This window comes from Lampris incognitus, chromosome 3, assembly GCF_029633865.1.
Source record: "Lampris incognitus isolate fLamInc1 chromosome 3, fLamInc1.hap2, whole genome shotgun sequence".
In the NCBI taxonomy this organism is placed as follows: Eukaryota; Metazoa; Chordata; class Actinopteri; order Lampriformes; family Lampridae; genus Lampris; species Lampris incognitus.
The window spans coordinates 31,086,774-31,107,562 of record NC_079213.1 but is presented as its reverse complement, the minus strand read 5'-3'; the positions used below and the strand labels follow the sequence as shown (position 1 = coordinate 31,107,562).

Genomic DNA, 20,789 nt, shown 5'->3' with positions numbered 1-20,789 from the left:
AAGTTATATACACACATGCACACGCACAAAATACCGGCTGGTTAGACACAGAAACAGTCAGTCTCCTCCATCCTGGCTCACTAAGGCCTCTTCCACCAGAACGGTGCCGGTGCGGATCCAGTTCTTACTTTTGCTTTTTTCTTCTTATTTTTACTGCGAAACCAAACGTCAATAGACATGCGCCAATGGATAAGGGGCAGCGAATTTCTTGCGGTAGCCCCTCCCCATAGCCACTGTCGTCAGGTTCCAACTTTTGTGGTGCCGTGCCAGCACCAGTTTCTTTTGGCACCAGTCCTTTTTCGGAGGGAAAGCGTGGAACCGGTTCTAGATTAGAGAACGGCACCAGCACCTAGGCGGCGGAAAAGGGCCTCATGGGAACTACAGCCAAGTGGGGCCCAACAACACACACTTTGCTATTGGTTGAGGCTGCGGATTATTTGACCATTGAAACTTGCATCGAGGATAATGACACAAATTTCTTTCGCCACCGGAAGTGAATGTTTTATTTGCCCCTTCGAAGTGAACGGGAGGCAGATATTTGCCTGTGTTGATTTCACGCATGTGTGACCGTACTGTTAACTTTTCATTAAGCACTTGCAAAACCTCAGGCAACAAATGCCGAATTTCAGCGATTGAATGCACACTTACCCGAGTACATTAGTGGGAGCAACTTCCAGTTTTATTTTTTGTTTTTTTTTGAATTTCCCCCCTTCCCCCCAGTTGTATCCAGCCAATTACCCTGCTGTTCCGAGCCGTCCTGGTCGCTGCTCCACCCCCTCTGCCGATCCAGGGAGGGCTGCAGACTACCACACGCTTCTTTTCACCTGACAGTGAAGAATTTCACCAGGGGAACGTAGATCATGTTATTCCCCGCCCCCTGCAGTGACCAGGACACATACCCACATCCGGCTTCCCACAGCAAATTGTGTCTGTAGGGACGCCCGACCAAGCCGGAGGTAACACGGGGATTCGAACCGGCAATCTCCGTGTCGGTAGGCAACGGAATAGACCACTGCGCCACCCGGACGCCCGGCAATCTCCAGTTTTAATGGAAGCAGTCATTCTGTTCTCCTGCTGCACACACCTTTATACACCCAAAGAAACTCGGTAAAAAAAAAAAAATTATACTGAATTTTAAAAAGAGGCTGTATGTAGTTCACCCGATGACCAGTCCCCCCCCCCTTGGGGGGGGGGTAACCCCATGTCATTTACCAGGTCTGCTGTGCGTTCGGGTCAGACTGGTTTGTGTAGTAGCACCTCAAGGGTTTCCGTGTTGGAATTACCATTAGAATTGCTGATGTAATCTGATATGTAAAGCTGAGCCACCGCGGGCAGAAGTGTGACGGCTGACGATGTTCACGCACCTGAGAACAGAGCAGAAGTGCTGAATTAGAAAAGACTGCTGTTGTTGCTGATTTTGTGGATACTCGTTTCTTTTCGTTGGTGTCCCTCTGTCTAGACATGGGTCACTTTCTCAGATGACTCAGTAGTTACAGGGAAAAATGTGACCTAATTGTTTCTTCCCATATGCATTTATGAGAAAACAACATACTTTTGACATTTCACGGATTTGAAAGTATCAGTCCTGTGGCAAAATTGCACATAAAAGCTCTGCCCACTTTAGATAATGAGCTTGTACAGATCAGGTAATGAAGCACAGAAGCATCTCACCATCGGATGAAAAAGCCGCCATAGAAAATTTGACAACTCAGAACTTGCCTGTGAGGGAAAAGTGACAATGCCTACTCCTGATCAGAGAATACTGCAGTGGCATTTATTGAAATCCTTAAAATATATTTCTGAGGGGTTACATAATTGCTAATGAAATTAGCTAAGAGACACATTAAAATATGGTTGTCGGTGTGCAGGCGATCTTACACCTCAGGTTAACGTAATACTGCACATTACGGTTATTTACTTCCAGTGTTGGTGCCAGTTTCACTCCAGTTGGGGAATGAGTATTGACCAACACCTGCAACTGATGGGCCTTAGGGACCCACTCTCTGTGGCACAGCTATACCTTTTAGGAGTTTCCTCTGAAACTGAGGTGACAAAAAGCACTCTTCCCCAGTCTTTTGGCCCTCTGGTTCAGGGCACATTCGGAGCCCAGGAACCATGGGCCTGCTGGCTCTGAAGTAGCCTCTGCAGCTCCTTGAACTGCTCCACTGTCTGGTCCTTCACGTCGGGGTTAGAGATCTGCAGTCGAATGCTATCTGTGGACCAGCTGAGCTCCCCCGAGAACATCTCTGTCAGAATGCGTGCCACAACGGGGACGACCTGATAAAGAATTCGAAACAGTCATTAGTTCATCCTTCACAGTTTACTGGTTGCTGCAGCTGGAGATTGGTCAACATGCCACTTTAAAGCAGAAGTGCTGACCTGGACAATGATGAGTTTCTTTTCCTTGGGTTTCTTGTCTGGCCAGTCCTCGCCAAAGCAGAAGCAGATCTCAAAGGGAGGAGGATTAGGGGCTTCACCTTTATGGAACAGGATCAGCCCTTTATATCCAAGTGTGTAAACAGATAAGGGGTAAAAATCAAAGACAATTGAGGGAAAGAGATTCAATCCAATCCATACCAGCATGGCTTGAATAATAACGTCCAACAAGTGCATCGAGAGGTAGCATTGATAGAAAAATGACACGCAAGGTCCATGCAAGATGACTGAGTTAACTGCCTCACCTTGTAAGAAGTCATTGAGACTAAATACTTTGATCTTCTTCTCCCGCTCCATGGGATTGGGTGGGCCCTCTTCAGGAATTTGTGGTCCAGTCCAGTACACCTTGCACTGACACAGGCGGATTGCATATATGTCCTGTTCCCAGATCTCCAGGATCAAGCCCCGGTCCATTACGTCCAACAGGGCATCAGTGTAGAACTTCTGCTTCTGGTTCTGGATGTCAGCAGTTACTGGGAACAGGACCTGTTGGAGGGTGACCGGCCCAAACAGCTCCACCTGCTCTGGGGTGGGCTCAAGGTGGCCGTAGTAGAGCCGGCAGCCCTGTGGGTTACTGACGGTCAGGGAGCCAACCGTGCGACCGCGGTACTGGAATTTCAGGTCCAGATCGGTCACTTTGGCCACAGAAGCATGGCCCCAACAAAAAACAACAAAAGGGAAGTTCAGAATGGAAGAAGACATTGAAATAGAAAGGAAGAGGAAGTATTTTACCATGGGAAATACCGCACTTCATTCTCGAATCCAATTTCTGTAGCTGCTTTCAATTTTGGTATTTCACTAAAGAGGGCTGGTTAAAAACTGTGTCTTCAGAGTCCATGTAGAATGTGCCTTTTCACAATACCATTATGAGCAAAATTTAATCATCTCCTTTATGTTACCAGTTATAGCATTACAGCAGCAGTACCAAAGAACCACGGAAATTGTTGAGCAATTTAACGAGTAATTGAAGGAAAATGCCAAGTAATTTGGACAACGTTTCTACCAAAAACTCCTCCCTTAGATGTTTTTCAGTTAAAAATAGACAAATTTAATGATGAGCTATCTTACTCAATTGTAGCCAGCTTTTAGGAGAGAAAAATAACATTTTGGGGGATATGTAATCTTTGTGTAGTGCTGAATAAGGTTTTCTAAGGTTTTCTTTTACAAGTCGTTTTCGTAGTGTATGACTGCAGAACCTGTCACACCATCGACCACACCTTCAGACATTATGCCAGCGCGTGCAAACAGCTTGCTGTGACAGACTGGTGTACATGAGCTGCAGTGTTTCTGATTATTCCTCTTTAAAACCACATAATCCACCTAATGGGTACGTTACACTGTCTGTTGTTGCCATGCTCGGCAACACCATGTTGAGCCTTTCCATATTATACTCCGAGGAACAAAGGAAACACTAACATATTGTGACTGAAGCATGCAATGGTCATTCCCAAATTTCCAGACCGGAGAAAATGTTGTTACTCACAAGGCAGGCTGTTGAGCAGATCAGGCTGGGCCTGCACCTCACCCTGTGTCTGGACCCCCAACATGTGGCTGGAGTCCATTGGGGCCGGTCCAGAGGGTGCAGATGCAGCTGACGGTGGCATGGAGGGCATCTCTGGCAGGACAGGAGGTGGTACACCGAGGCTGTTAGGGAGGCCACCGGGGTGCACGAAGCTCCCTTGCTCCATATCCATCAGCCGAACCTGGGAGGCGAAGTCTGGCCGGGGGAGTTCAGCCGTCATGGGAAGGCCTCTGCCAGGGTCACCGTGCATGCCGTCCTGCAGCAGAGGCATCTGGATGAGGTGGGCCGGTCCAAATGATGTGCCATTGGCCGCTGAGGGGAAGTGGATTGTGTCCGAATGTGTGGGGAAGGTGGGGAACGAGGTTGTGTCACTGATTCTGGGGTCTGGAGAATGTAAAAATGTAAATGAAATTAAAAAAAAAAGAAGCATCTTACAATAGAGAAGAGCTTCCTTTATTCAAGTCTGTCTGGACTGAACTGAAATCTGAACCGACCGGTTTCAAACAGGTATGATAAACAGAAAATGAGGAGCAAAAATATGTTCATACAATTTCTTACTGTCAAAAGTAAAGGGTAGACACTGAAGGAAAAATACTTCAGTCAATACTTCAGGATAACTTGACAAAACTTATTTGCTCTAGTTTCCCCCGTCCCAATTGTCCAGTTTGAATGATCAATATTCCTTAAGGGTCTGGAGTACTGAGGGTCACTGCAAATGTGTGTGTGTGTGTGTGTGTGTGTGTGTGTGTGTGTGTGTGTGTGTGTGTGTGTGTGTGTGTGTGTGTTTTGATGCAGTTTTCAAGTGGTTCCCAGGTGACGTGTTCCCCACATTAACCAGTCAACATACAGATTTCACATGCAGTTGAGAAATATAAATGAAAATTGATGGTACACATTTCTTCCACATCATCTGTAAAATATGGATTTCTTCCATTTTTCAGGCTGATATTGCTTAGGGCACATTTGACTTACTAATTGTGAGACCCCTGAGATTCGGCATCTGTATATGGAAAAAAAATCTGATTAAGAATTCTGTGATGAAAGCCAGCAAAAGCAATTATAACTTTCATGCTTCTCTCTCTCTCTCTATATATGCAGATTTCTTTCCCTACCTCCTCCTCATCTTCTTCAAAAGTATCTGAAACAAAGTCAAATCAGAAGGGGTCAGATTACAGTGAGGACAAAACTCATTTTTTTCAGATTTCTCTGGGGGGAAATGTTAACGACTCAGTTCAATTCCATTCAGAAGTTTCAACTCTTAAGACATGCAACTGCTAAAATAAAAATAAAACACGACCGGTAAACTACCTCTGACCCCGTTTACACTTGGTTTTAAAATGCGTTTTTTTGTGTGCAATCGGATCACAAGTGAACAGCGCTAAATACAAGCGTAAACAACCACCAAAACGTTTTGTGAACCGGATACTCAGACCACCTGCCAAGGTGGTCTGGGACGCATTTGACCGCATATCTTCTGTAGTGTAAATGCTAATGCGTCCTGATGCGTCCTGACAAGGGCGTAATAGAAAATTATCTTCTTCTTCTTCACAGAATCTGATCACAAGTGGTCAGCAGGACGCATTTGGAGACGCATGATGGACACAGGTGTAAACGGCGATGTGTCTCGCTGTCCACTTGTGACCCGATCGCCCAGAACGCATTTTAAATCCAGGTGTAAACAGGGTCTCTGTCTCATACGGGGGGCGGGGGGGGGGGGGGGACAAAAAAAGAAAGCCACGTACCTCCGTTGCCAGGCTGGTCACACACCTCGTAGATTTTGTACGGCTGGACGGGGGTCTCCTTGGTGCCGTCGTATTTAAGTCTGAACTCGCGGCTCTTGTTGAGGGCGCAGCGCAGGTTGGCTTTCCATTTGGCAGGGTCGGGCTCATCCACACCCTCCTGATACTTCCCGGTCTCCAGAGCCCAGGCCTGACGGAAACACGGGAGACAAATTTTGATTAGAGAACAACTCAGATACTCCGTCTAAGCTCTGAGACATTCTAGGACATATCTAAGACAGCAAGATATTTCAGACCTCATTTTAGGTCATGGATTCCGACTACCCGGATTTCATCCTGACGCACCAGCATTGAACGATGATAAACGATGATGTCATAACTTTGATGATAAACTTTATTTATATCGCACCTTTCTAATCAGCGTTACGAGGTGCCTTACACAACAGGGTAAAATAATGCACATAGTCCAGATAAAACAACAAAATACAGCACAGGTATAGGACATAACGCCAGGTCCGCTCCACAGGACCAAGTAAAACATGGTCCGGATAACATCACAAGAGAGTATAAGAGCCGATAAAACAATCAAAATGAGGTGATGAAAGACAAATATAAAGGTCGGACCCTTCAGTTGACTGGTTAGCGCAGTCGCCCGTGGTGCGGCCGATCCGGGTTCGGTTCCCGGCTGCCCTCTGAATTCGCTACATAAAGAATTAAAAAAGTATGAGTTATTTTTTCCGCTTCCGGTGTGGGAAGATGGCGGCGCAGATTCACATTTGCGGCGGCCTCACCCAGTACCGTCCATGCAGCTGGTCTGCTGCGTCCTGTGGGCCCAGGGGGACCACGGCCCTGCCCGGAGCTGCGCTGGAAGAGGAAACACCGAGGGCGGTCTGCCAGGGCGCGGAAGCGGGGCAGGCTAAGCTAACTGTAAGCTCATGCAGACCGGCAGTTCCGATAACACTGAGGGCGGTCTGGTAGCGGCCTCGCCTAGCCTTGACTGTGTTTTTAGTGTCGTGTGGAGTGCGGGGAGGTGTGTCGAAGGTGTCTGGCTGGGAGAGCTGGCGTTGGATTGGCTGAGGCAGCCTGGTTTGCTGCATCCTGTGGGCCCAAGGCCCACGGCCCTGACCGGAGTTGTGCTGGAAGAGGAAACACCGGTCTGACAGGATGCTAAGCTAACTGCTAGCCCATGCAGATTGGCAGTTCCGACAGTTATCCTGGCAAGGGTTCGTTCTCCTGGACTGTGAGTTTTAGGTTAGATATATGTGTTAGTTAGTTTGGCTTTATGTGTTTTTGTAGTTCTTGTCATCTCTCATCTCATCATCAGCCGGGTCGCAGTGGCAGCAAGCTGAGGAGGGCACTCCAGACGTCCCTCTCCGCAGCAACGCCCCGCAGCTCCTCCTGGGGGATCCCAAAGCGTTCCCAGGCCAGATTAGATTAGTTTGATATTGTGTAGCTCTTGTAGTTTTTGGATGTGTGTTTGTGTCTTTGTATTGCGCTGCTGTGGGCTGGGGGAAACGGCGTTTCGTTTCATGTGCGCAAGTGCAAGAAATGAAACGACAAAGTCTTTCCGATTCTGATTCTGATACAAACAACGTAAAAATGTAATAAAAATTTGGGCAACAACAAATGTACCACTAAAAAATTGAGTTATTGCACAGATGAGACTTCTCCTGCCTTTTGATGAACTATTTGTCCACCGTATGGAAGAATGACCAGAATAGGAAAGCATATTAATGTTTCCCTTCCCTGTTCATGGAGCTAAATTACTTTCAAGTGACATGTCACAGCACTTGCCATCTTACACGTGTTTGTGCAAAAAGCTGAACTATTTGTACTACCCAGGAACAACAGCCACCAAGGGAATAGAGAACGAGTCAACTGCACAAAAACAGGAAACGATCCGGCGACCACGGAGGTTTTACTAGTCCAGGAGATCATGAGGATAATGTATAGTACGGTTAAAAGGAAACCCCTGAATGAGAAGATGCTTAAGAAAAGAGTGAAATGAAACTGGCCGTTTCACTTCATAAGAACAGTTCTGCCCCTCACGTCAGCACTCATGCCGGAGGAGGAAGTAAATCAAATCGCTCTTTCCCCACGTGCTTCTGACTTGTCTGCGTGCTCAGTGTGGATTTGGAAATGATGACTGAGTGTGCCCTGCAATATTGTGGTGCAATCCCAGACAACCAAGAAACCTTGGCCCAAATATGGCCCACGTCTGCAGTTATCTTACGGCCCACATTTGGCCTTGAGTGACAGCCTTGACCCAGGGTGAGTGTGGCTGCCTCAACTCAGCCACACTTGGGCCACATTTGGGCCACATGTGGCCCACATAGTATGTGCTGTAACCCAAGTCAAGCCCGCTTCATTACATTTGGGCCATGTCTGGCCCACACAACACTTGCTGTAACCCAAGTCAGGCCCGGCTTATGAAATCTGGGCCACGTCTGGCCCACACAACAGTTAGCAGTGCCGTAACTGAGCCATAAGTACCAAAAGTGCCCCAGATTAGGCCCAAATGTGTCTGCTATCTTGGATATAGCCACAATTGACCAATTCACCGAATGTGGTCACCATTTAAAGAAATAAAAGCAGGTGTACACGGCGACACCCTGAATCTCCACTAGTTTGATATTGTGTGACATCATTATTGCTGTGTCTGTGGATCTGCTGTGTAAGTCCATACTTCATCAGGTGGTAATGCAGAGAGAGACAGAAAGAGAGAAAAGTCACAGGTCTGACCTTGAAGATGGTGTTCTCCTCCTCGGACATGGGCAGGTGGCGAGTGGCGTGTCTCCAGGGTATCTGGAAGAGGCGGTGGTCTGAGCTGAGCCACTGCAGGCCCGGGTAGCGGCCGCTGTTGACCTGGGCCAGCAGCCAGGGCTTCAGACGGATTCTCCGGGGCTGAATACTCATGGTGGGGAAGGGGTCGCCCAGACACGGACACCACGGGCAGCTGGGGCGGGGAACACAACCGAGGGTTAGGTGAGAGAAGACAAACAGCAGTGGAGTGTGGAATAGGCAGTTGGCAAGTTTGTCTAGGTACTGGAAAGGAGGGTCCATCCATCCCTTATCGTAAACCGCTTATCCTGCTCTCAGGGTCACGGGGATGCTGGAGCCTATCCCAGCAGTCATTGGGCGGCAGACAGTTCACCCTGGACAGGCCACTATCACAGGGCTGAGACACACACACACACACACACACACACACACACACCTAGGGACGGTTTAGTACGGCCGATTTGTAACGATCACGGATAAGTAGACTTGCTAGCCCCTGGTCACACTTGCTTCCGATGGCCTCACAATCTCACTTCTGACACCAATATAGCGAATTCAGGGGGGCAACCGGGAACTGCCACAGCCGGGACGCGACCCCGTGTCTCCCGCACCACGGGCGACTACGTTAACCAGTCGACTAAAGGGTCCGACCTGTTAGCCAAGGGCTAGCAAGTCTACTCATCCTTGATCGTTACAGTCACCTGACCTACATGTCTTTGGACTGTGGGAGGAAACCGGAGCCCCCGGAGGAAACCCACGCAGACACGGGGAGAACATGCAAACTCCACACAGAGGACGACCCGGGACGACCTCCAAGGTTGGACTACCCCGGGGCTCGAACCCAGGACCTTATTGCTGTGAGGCGAGTGCACTACCCACTGCGCCACCGTGCCAGTAAGCTTGAAAAAGCCCGTGACTCTAAAGCAGGTCAGCAGATGAGTGATGTGTTGCTGAGTGCGCGTGGCGAAGGCGAGCAGGGTGGAGGGTTAGTATTTGTAAGGGCAACAGACTTCTGCCGCGGTAACGACCCCTAGGGGGCGACAACGGGGGGAACAGAGCAAACAGCAGAAAGGAAACAGGGATTCAAACGAGTTTAAACTGAAATATTGCTAAAAGTTTGAGTCACGGCAATTTGCATATGAACGCGGTCATTGGTTTGGGTGGCTACGTCACTGCGTGGTTCATAAGGGTGGGGGAGAGGTCACGTAGATGATGACGACACGCTTCTCTCAATACACGCTGCGTCCAGATGAACTGACTCAACTGTCAGTGAAAGCCCGAGGTGGTTTTGGCTGTACTGACCTGTACTATATCCAAGCGGCTGACTTTATCATGCGGGGTTAAGTGGTGGCCCCTGAGACCCCAAACACAGAATCCTCCACTGAACCAGCACCCGTCCCTTGACATACTGCTGGATGGACAATGTCTGGAGACAGGAACCAACCGCCAGGTAGTCCAATCAACACATCACAGGCCAACACAGACACACAGTACAGCCCAATGAAAACGGACCATGGCCTCTTGTTCAGCTCTCTCTGTCTCCGTCTGTCTGTCTGTCTGTCTGTCTGTCTGTCGCGTGACAATGTATTAAACTTGTTTTTTAAAAAAGTCAAAAGTCTGTCTCTGTCTGTCTGTCTGTCTGTCTGTCTCTCTCTCTCTCTGTTTGTCTCTCTCTGTCTGTCTGTGTCTCTGTCTGTTTGTCTCTCTCTCTGTGTCCCTGTCTGTCCGCCTCTCTCTGTCGGTCTCTCTCTGTCTGTCTGTCTCTTTCACACACACACACACACACACACACACACACACACACACACACACACACACAGTCTCTCTCTGTCACACACACACACACACACACACACACACACACACACACACACACACACACACACACACACACAGTCTCTCTCTGTCACACACACACACACACACACACACACATGCAAAGAGAGACACGCTCTTATAAAACAGGTAGGTGGTAGGATGGGAACGGGACTGTGACGGCTCTACACGCGGGTGTGATGAGCAGCGCAGCTCTGTTGATTATCACATCTATTTTTACACCTTTTCTCGCAGGAAAATGAACAAATCACAGTGTTACTTGCAACCCACGTGATCACGAACAGATGTGCCACCGAACGGAGGCCTAAAAATACCTGTTAGTTTACTTTTAATATGCAAGACCTGCATTTAACAGCTGGTAGTCCACCAAGGTCACACACACACACACACACTAGAGTACAGGAGGACACAATCTCAAACGGTGTCGGTTTCAACAGGTTTGTACTGAATAATGGCTCCACTTGCCTGCTTCTCAGAGTCCAGGGTAGGACTCGGTCCGTACGGAGCCGACCGCTGGCGCGCCCCTTCAGCTCCACATGGAGCCCTGGTCCGCCAGGGAGCCTCCGCAGCAAACGCGCCTCCGCCGCGGTAAGTAAGCGTGCAGGTGTTGGGGACAGGGGGGAGGGAGCACCTTCCACAGGAGGATCACCGACACTACAGACGATCCCAACCCCTCGTTTCCCACGAGACGTACGGACGGCACGTCGCCAGTAAGCGACCCATGGCTTGGCAGCACATCAGTAGGTGTAGTGTTATTTGCAGAACTAGCGCAAAGTTACCACCCTTCCGGGTGCGGACGCGCATTGAACGGAAGCAGGTCGACTCACTTTTGTTTCCCCACTTTGTGCTGACGTTCATATTTCTTACCCACCGGATGTTCCAGAACGTTCGGATCGACGCCGTCTTACGGCGCTGCGCGCACACACATGTACGCCGGCTCGTGAACATAAACGGTGAATAAAACCAAGGCCTATTGATTTTATTGTTTTGTTTAATGTTATATCCTTCCCATAATCGCTTACGTCAGTGTACTGGTGACATCGTCGCACTTTTCTGTTGGTTAAAATCAATTGTTAATTTTTTTCTTAAATTTTGGACGGAAGATCATTAGATTTAATTTCGAATTAAATCTAATTTCATTAGATTCAATGTAATTTCATGTGACCACTAGGGGGCGGCAAAGGTCAAACACGGATAGTTCCACCTGGCGAAATGAGAGCGGAGACGCACGACCTGGCGGACGACTCCACGTGTATGGGAGGAGGCATGTGGTAGTCTGCAGCCCTCCCCGGATCGGCAGAGGGGGTGGAGCAGCGACCGAGACGGCTGGGAAGAGTGGGGTAATTGGTCAAGTGCAATTGGGGAGAAACCCCCCCCCCTCTTGGGGAGAAACCCCCCCCCCAAAAAAAACACAAACAAAAAACTTGCATGTACAAAAGGGTATCCAAGGAAAATGTAAACTTGAACACCATAGGTTGAGGCTGGGGGGGGGGGTCTCTAAAAATAGAAGTTATTAACAGGTACAGATTTAATTGCTTTGGAGTGTTGAATTTAGTACATGTATTGCGTCAACTCTTCGAATAAAGCACGATTTCTTACACTCATGATCTGGAACTGGGCCATTACAACAACAAGATTCATCATGTACACAGGGGTGGAGACCAAACAACTCATTCTTCTGAAGCATGAAACTTTAATCAGTGTTTTCAGTAATGAGAGCATGTGGGTCTTGCCAGACATTCTTCACAATTGGGTAATGCCAAAATAAATACGCAACAGTTTCTGGACATCCGTAACAAACTACAGTTAACACTAATGTCCTGATTATTTCCATCAGTTTTTAACTGGGTAGAATCTAAGAATGAGTTCAAAAGGAATCCCCTTTACTTTACTGGCGATCAAACACGCATCGATGAGGTAGAAGCCAGGCCTTCTTCCACACCACATCTTCTACCAGTCGAGTCCAACATGAACTCACATATGGTGACGTAGTAATATCTCCTCTGAACAGATCTGTGACCAGCATAACTGGAGAAACACGTTTGGGAGGGTGTTTTGGATAACAACATTAACCCCTGGCTGAGATTTAAACAGCATATCCGGAGCCTTTACACCAAAGACTCATAATGCTCAGATGTTGCATCCGGACAGAAAGTCTTCATAAGAAGAAGCTCATCCTGATCTCGTCTCATCATCAGCCGCTTCTCTGGAACCAACGTGCACGGCATGGTGGCCCACTGGTTAGCGCTGTTGCCTCACAGCAAGAAGGTCCTGGGTTCGAACCCAGGACCTCTGGGTGGAGTTTCCATGTTCTCCCCGGGTCTGCGTGGGGTTTCCCCCGGGTACTCCGGTTTCCTCCCATCAAAAAGATATGTATTTTTTTGGGGGGTCCGGGTAGCACAGCGGACTATTCTGTTGCCTACCAACACGGGGCTCGCCAGTTCGAACCCCCGCGTTACCTCCGGTTTGGTCGGGCGTCCCTACAGACACAATTGGCCGTGTCTGCGGGTGGGGAGCCGGATGTGGGGATGTGTCCTGATCGCTGCACTAGCGACTCTTCTGGTCGGTCGGGGCGCCTGCTGGGGGGGGGGACAACATGACCCTCCCACGCGCTATCTCCCCATGGTGAAACTCCTCACTGTCAGGTGAAAAGAAGCGGCTGGCAACTCCACATGTATTGGAGGAAACAAGTGGTAGTCTGCAGCCCTCCCCGGATCGGCGGAGGGGGTGGGGCATGCGACCGGGAAAGCTCAGAAGAGTGGGGTGATTGGCTGGACCCAATTGGGGAGGAAGGGGGGGGCATGCATGTTAGGGTTAATACCGTCTGTGCCCCTGACCAAGGCAGTGGAAAGAAGTGGAGTTGGTCCCCGGGCGCTGCAGGGGCACCTATACGATAGGATGGGTTAGTAAATCTCACTTACAAAATGAATAGAGAGTATTCCATCCCATAGAGACAGCTTTATAAAATATCCTCGTTATTCCAAATAACATTTATGAGGTGAAAAACTGTAGATGAGACTGAAAAGACAGACAGTCTGGCAATGAAAAGCAGACATTTTGTCAATATAGTAAAAAAAACAAGAAGAATGCTTGAGCCAGCCAGGTTCGATAATGGAGAGGTTCAGTATTGCAAATGGAGGTAGGGGTTCTAAAAAAATTGCTTCAGCCAGTTTCTTAAATGCATCATTTAACATATTAAAATCCATAAGCCCATCATTTTTCATAAAGTGATGCGTCTTCTTTTTCCATATGAACTTGAAGAGCATTTTGTCAGTCTGTCAGTAGTTCATCAAGCTGCAGAGCCGGAGCTGCACGTGTCAGTCGGAAGATTTCCTCTGCAATTAATACTCCGCCTCTTAATGAGAGATCCATTAAAAGCTATTGATGGGGATTTTCTTTGCATAACAGGGTTAAAATTTTAAGAGGGTTCTACTCCGTTGATCTTTGGTAATTAATATTCCTGAAGATGGAACATTTTTACTGGAAAATTATAAAGGGCAGATTTAGAGCATTCCTTAATGACCACAAGTTCACACTTACAGACCAGAAGCCTTTGAGAACTCCCTGCTTACTTCAACGGTGACAGAAATTTGGGTTTCATCTTGCAAGAATAGTATGGTTGTCACGCCGGGATCAGGAACTGAGGACCCAAACGCAGACAGCAGAGACAGGCCGGGATAGAGCAATTATTTAATGGAAGAACCGAAAGAATCAAACTTACAACAAACGGAGAGGCCGGCGGGGGGGGGGGGGGTCAAGTCCAAAATAACAGGCCAGGTACAAACGGCAAGGAAGACTCGAGGACAAGGCATGAAGCACCCGGCTAACATAACCCGACAAAGAGACAGGGCAACCAGTGGGACTATAACTGCTTGGGAGCCAATCAGGGAATGGGGAACAGGTGAGCAAAGTATGGTCGTCCCCTCTTCGAATAGACGGCCCCTTTGACACCCCGTTCCAACCAGCGTTCCTCCCTATCAAGGATGTGCACATCCCCATCCTTGAAAGAGTGGCCACTGGCCTATAAATGGTGTAGACCAGCGTTTCCCAACCCAGTCCTCAAGGACCCCCCATCCTGCAGATTTTCATTGTAACCCTGCATAGGTAGCCCTGCTTGTACTTACTCAACCAATCATCTCACAGCACCTAATTATGCAAGGTGTGCAACAGCTGACATAATTCATTGCTGATTGGTTGAATAACTACAAACAGGTACATTGTCAGGGTTGCAAAGAAAATCTGCAGGATAGAGGGTCCTTGAGGACTGGGTTGGAAACACTGGTGTAGACTGTGGAGTCCTGGTCTGACGTGTTGTGTCATCCTCTTGGCCAGCGTCTGCTTAGTTTCCCCCGATGCACAAGTCACGGCAATCCTCCTGGCACTTAACCCCGTACACTATATTGCTCCGATTGTGTTGGAGGACCTGATCCTTTGGGTGGACCAGTTTATGGCGCAGCGTGTTTTGGGGTTTGAAAGAAACCGAGAGGTGGTGTTTGGAAAATACACATTTCAACCATTCCGACACTCCTGCCACATACGGAACCACCTCTGGTTTACGCTTAGGCAGCTGTTGTCCTTCTCCTCTCTTCGATCAGCTGGTGCACTGTTTGGGCGTCTTCCCGGCTTTGCCAGACTCCCAGTTAGGATAACCACACTTAACCAGGGCCTGTTTAATGTGGGACTTCTCCCCTTCCCCGGCCGCTGTGTCGGTGGGGACATTGTCAGCTCGGTGGTGCAGCGTCCTGATGACTCCTAGTTTGTGCTCCAGCGGATGACGAGAGTCAAGCCTTAAATACTGATCAGTATGTGTTGGTTTAAGGTAAACATCAAAAATCAAATGTCCCCCATCACCAACTGCAATTTCAGTCTAAGAAGGCTACCAGGGTGGGCAGTCTTATCCAGAAAGGGCCAGTGTGGTTGAAGGTTTTTGGTCCAACTAAGCAGTTACGCACCTGATCCCACTAATCGACCAGTAGAGTCTTTGCTGAAGAACTTGATTAGGAGACACAGGTGTGTAATTGACCTTCCGCAAAGTCCCGCCCCCCTTAGTTACTGTTGCTATGCCCGTCAAGCATTTCAGAACTATCCAGGAAGTAGCCGGAAAATACCAAAACATGAAGGAAGAAATCAGCGCATTGTGTGGGTAAAAGTAACAGTAATAATACGTTAGCTGTATTAGCTATCAATAATAGCTAGTAGCAAGCTTAGCTTGGAGCAGACATGTATTTTTGTTGATTTTGGATGGATTAAGCTGGCCATGGGGTCTGCTATACTGCCAAATCTATTGCCCACATTGCGCTTCTTGCGTTCTGGGTTTCAGGAAGGGAAAGAAAATTACACCCCCTCCAAACTTTTCACATATCTAGTATCCTATTTGCAGATCCCATAGGCACACCGTTTCAGCATTTTGCTGTGTGTTTGAAAGCTTGATGGACCGTTGCTAAGGTAGGACTGGACAAGCACCGTTCTGGGGCGGTACTTTGCGAAAGGTCAATTGTTTGGTTGGAACAAAAACCTTCACCCACACTGGCCCTTTCTGGATAAGATTGCCCACCCCTGGAACCTATCATTTTTCACATCCGCCCTATAGTGAACTTGATGTGGTTGTCCACAGAGTTAATGTGGTATGTCCTGAGATTTAACCCAGGTGTCGTCCACAAATCTGAACCAATGGCTAGGTGGTGCCCCTGGATAGGACATCATAGCCCTCTTTTCCACATCCTCCATTTACAAGTTGGCCACTACAGGTGAGACCGAAGAACCAATAGTACACCATGCCTCTGCCTATAGTACTGCCCCCTGTATGTGAAGTACGTGGACTGAGGACACAGCTTCAGGAGCAGACACACTTGGGCATTGTTAAGGGTGGTCCTATCGCGAAGGGTGGGGTCGTCCTGTGATTTCATACGGACTACCTCCACCGTTTCATCAACAGGAACGCACGTGAAGAGGGATGTAACATCATACCAGACCATTGTTTCATCCACCTCCATAATGACGTCCCTCACCTTATCCACCAAACCCATAGTGTTCTGAATGTGATGTTCATCACTGCCTACCAACGGGTTGAGGATAGATGCCAGAAACTTAGAGATGTTTTAGGTCATATCCTTACATGTCAGGCCAGGCCAGGACTCCACAGTCTACTCCAGGGGTGGGCAATCTTAACCAGCAAGGGCCAGTGTGGGTGAAGGTTTTTGTTCCAACTAAGCAGTTCCACACCTGATCCTACTAATCGACCAGTAGCGTCTTTGCTGAGGAACTTGATTAGGAGACACAGGTGTGTAATTGCTTGGTTGGAAGAAAAACCTTCACCCACACTGGCCTTTTCTGGATAAGATTGCCCACCCCTGGTACACCAATCTACAGGCCAGTGGCCACTCTTTAAAGGAGGAGGCTGTGCACATCCTCCTCCTTTTAAAGATCCTTGATAGGAGGAATGCTGGTTTGAACGAGGAGTCAAAGAGGCCATCTATGTGAAGAGGGAATGAACATTCCTGAATCGAGGGGGGAGGTCTGAGAGTATGTCTGTCGCCATCTTACAATGCTGTGATTGCAACCATTCCCCAACCCTCTACGAATAGCGCACATGGCCATTGTAACTCTAGTTAATGGCCATGACAATTTGCATATGAAACAGATAATTGGTTTGGTCGTTATGCAACTGTGCTGTTTATAAGGGTGGGGATACCTGCAGTCAAGGCGGAAGAAGTCACTTAGAGGAGTGAGGAAAAGTCTCTCCAAATAAACGTTGTGTTCAGATGAAGTGATTCAGCTTCCTGTGATGTTCATTAGTGTGAAGTGGGTCTGGCCGTCACTGCAACATGCTCCTTAAACATCCAGTGGTAGATTCAAAATCCTCCATGCCCCGAGCCTGGCCCCTGGGCTTCATTTTACCACACTCAACAGCCCAGTCCAAAAATCCCTATTATCATTTATTAACAATTACCATAGAGAGCTAAAGGCAACAGTGCATACACGAAGGAACAGTGTCCAAGAAATGAAATGTGTGCGTTAGGGTCTCAATGCTGTATGGTTAAAGCTATACAGCACATGTGTAGCGAAGTTGTATGCTTTATAATTCTCACGATGAGGACAGTCTCAGACACAATGATATGAAGTTCACGTTTGTGGCGTTTGGTGCGTGTTTCTTCATAGGTCTAATTGGCAGGACAGTGGATGGCTGGAACCTGGTGATCAACAGAAAGAGGGAGCAAGGGAGACAGTATCAGTCAACATGTGGGAGGTAAATACAACACGCTTACAGTCAGGAGGGACAAGCACACAATGCACACGTACTGAAACTATGTGTCGTTTTTAAAGGGATCCATCCATTATCCAAGCCGCTTATCCCAATCGGGGTCGCGGGGATGCTGGAGCCTATCCCAACAGTCACTGGGCGGCAGGCGGGGAGACGCCCTGGACCGACCGCCAAACCATCACAAGGCCCACACACACACACACACACACACACACACACACACACACACACACACACACACACATTCACACCTAGGGACAATTTAGTACGGCGGATTCACCTGACCTACATGTCTTTGGACTGTGGGAGGAGACCAGAGCACCCGGAGGAAACCCATGCAGACACGGGGAGAACATGCAAACTCCACACAGAGGACAACCCGGGACAACTCCCAAGGTTGGACTACCCTGGGGTTCGAACCCAGGACCTTCTTGCTGCGAGGTGACTGTGCTAACCACTGCGCCACTGTGCTGCTTTTTAAAGGGATAGTTCACCCATAACACTGAACCTTGAAATAGAAAGGCATGTCCAGTTCGGACAGGCCCACTCAGGCAGTTCTGGCCCCACGCTTTGGTGTGATAAAACCAGCATTATCAAATTTATTATTAAACGTTTTATTTCGATTTCTTTTACATAACTTCTCATTATCTAAAATTATGTTAAAAAGCAAACTGACTTAGACAATGGGTATGCTCATCTAGTCGTATACTTCCTACAGGCCTGAGGCCATGCTGTTTTTCTTATCTTCGTTATTTTGTGATATTTAGCAACACATGGCATGAGGTCCCTCCAGATGATCTCATTTGGAGAATTTCAAAATTTCATTTCAAATCGATGCACTAACCTTTAACCATTCTCAAAATAAATGAGTTTGTGCAGAGTGAAAATTTATTTTGTCTGATTAATTTTACAGTTTTTTTATTGTGAAGTGCTTCTTTAAAAAAAAAAACCAGAAAAAAGAGCATGCAGATACCGAGGCGACGTCCTGCTTGTGCTATCTTCTACTGAGGTTTCCATCCTGAACGAAATGAACAAGGTGATGAAATAATGATGGCTCGGTTGCTGTTGAGGAGCAATTGCTTTTTCAATTTTCACATGATCAAGGATGAACATGAGTGTGACCGCCCAACCCGAAGGCCTTAATGCACTAATCAACTCTTGTCTACATTGCCATTGCATGGTGGTGTTCAGAAAATGGTACAACCCTTCACTGAAACTCATAAAGGAAATTCAACATTACGCTACGGCTGGACGCCCTCCATTTATGGTACCCCCTAATGGTGGAGTCTTGCATCATCGACTCTGAGAAAACGATGCATTGTCTCTTCCAGCCTGTCAGCCTGGCATGAGCCGTTGCACATTGTTAAGCCATAAATCATCCAAGTCACTCATTAACACAGGAAGAAACCGAACATTTTAGCATTTTCAGTTTGCCAGATGCACCTTTCTGCGAGCGGGCATCTCTGAAAGGAGTTGTCCCGGTGCTCTGAGACAACTGCTGCTGTCATGGAAGAACAACTGTGTGCTGAAGTGACCAAGCCGGTGGCGAGGTTGTTCCTAAGTTGGTCTGTGGCTGCAGGGGACGATCTCACCCCAACGCCGGCAAGTATGGAAGCATGTATTCTACAAGGAGGACATTGTGGCTGGTTTGGCCAAATCATTCTGATGGGCAGAGGTCAGCCCCAACAAGGACTCAGCCCAAAGCCAGGCGGGGGGTGTTATTACAGAGGTCAGTTAAAGCCTGTTGGCTAGTTCATGTGCTGTATCAAACATGTTGATGAGGAGACAAAAACTACTCGGTGGGGGTCAGAGTCTTCAATCTTACAAGAAAGAAATCCACAAATCACTGCCTTACAACTGGACATGATTTTAATCTGACAAGTTTTATTTACATATGAACAGTACTTATAGTGCTTTGTGTAAAATTGAAGTCTGTATAGCTAATATCTTGAGGGAGGTTAAAAGTTAAGATGCAGGCGTCTGGGTAGCATAGCGGTCTATTCAGTTGCCTACCAACACAGGGATCGCCGGATCGAATCCCTGTGTTAAATCCGGCTTGGTCGGGCGTCCCTACAGACACAATTGGCCGTGTCTGCGGGTGGGAAGCCGGATGTGGGTATGTGTCCTGGTCACTGCAATAGCACCTCCTCTGGTCGGTCGTGGGCGCCTGTTTGGGGGGGAGGGGGAACTGGAGGGGAATAGCGTGATCCTCCCACATGCAGCTGGCGACTCCACATGTATCGGAGGAGACATGTTGTAGTCTGCAGCCATCCCCGGATCAGCAGAAGGGGTGGAGCAGCACCCGGGAAAGCTACCCAGATAGCAAAATTGCTGTGGCCCTCCACCCGTCCCCCACTGACACTTTCACACTTTCATCCGGCCCACATACCCCGTGGAATGATGGCACTTTGGCGGTCCATTCCTGTTTGCCAGATCTGGGCCAGAACCAAGCCATAGCAATGCCGCATGTGCCACATACTTGCCAAAGGTGGCCCATATTTGTTTTGTGATATTTGGGCCATATTCACCATTTACCACACGGGCCACTTCAGGGTTACATCCAGATTACATGTTGCCGAGAGCAGCGCATCTTTGCCAAAAAAGGCCCGCATTTGATTTGGCATATTTTGGCCATATTTGCTATTATACATGTGGGCCACTTCAGGCTCACATCCATTTTGTCAGGGCCAGAAGAAGGCCACCAGTGCTGCATCATTGGGTGAAGTGGCCCACATCCGGATGCTATCTGGGTCGGGAGAGTGGGGAAATTCGCCGGATGCAACTGGGGAGAAAAGGGGAGAACCCCCCCCAAAAAAAATATTAAGATGCAACCAATCTGGGTGTCTGCATGACAAGCAATGGTAAAGTAAGCTAACTGAAGAAACGCTCCTTCTCCCAGAGTCTTTGGGTCTGTTCCGGGTTGGAAGTGTTCACCACCCCTCACTTGACTTTTCCTGTAAGGCCAAAGGTTTTATAGGTAATCATAGAAGACACAAGTTTACTGTTCCAATATGCCTAGTAATCCTAATCCATCAAAATACTCAATTTTGGCTCCCTGCATTTGGTTAGGTAAAAAAAAAAATTGTAGATGAAGAAGAAAATTCAGTCTGCAAAGTTTTGTTGGCTCGACCGTGTCTGAAGGTGGACCTCTGGGAAGTCGTCAAAGTTCATCAGGTTCAAACTGAATTATTTGCGAGGTATCGGTTGGTTGCAG

General features: G+C 48.1%; 1 protein-coding gene across 3 annotated transcripts; it reads right to left on the bottom strand.

Moving 5' to 3' along the window:
- Positions 1 to 1,221: 1,221 nt before the first annotated feature.
- On the bottom strand, positions 1,222 to 11,069 carry irf5 (interferon regulatory factor 5). 3 transcript variants are annotated; one of them, XM_056275721.1, is made up of 9 exons: positions 10,780 to 11,069; positions 8,440 to 8,653; positions 5,701 to 5,887; positions 5,071 to 5,096; positions 4,931 to 4,958; positions 3,920 to 4,342; positions 2,682 to 3,071; positions 2,380 to 2,477; positions 1,222 to 2,277 (listed from the first exon to the last, which is right to left on the bottom strand). In XM_056275721.1, the coding sequence occupies exons 2-9, from the start codon at positions 8,611 to 8,613 to the stop codon at positions 2,089 to 2,091; spliced, it is 1,515 nt and encodes a 504-aa protein (XP_056131696.1). In that variant the 5' UTR covers positions 8,614 to 8,653; positions 10,780 to 11,069; the 3' UTR covers positions 1,222 to 2,088. The 3 variants fall into 3 exon arrangements, with proteins under 3 accessions (XP_056131696.1, XP_056131697.1, XP_056131695.1); XM_056275720.1 differs by having other exon boundaries at positions 1,225 to 2,277; positions 2,380 to 2,498; positions 10,780 to 11,066; XM_056275722.1 differs by lacking the exons at positions 4,931 to 4,958; positions 5,071 to 5,096 and having other exon boundaries at positions 1,224 to 2,277; positions 2,380 to 2,498; positions 10,780 to 11,067.
- Between the last annotated feature and the right edge of the window lie 9,720 nt (positions 11,070 to 20,789).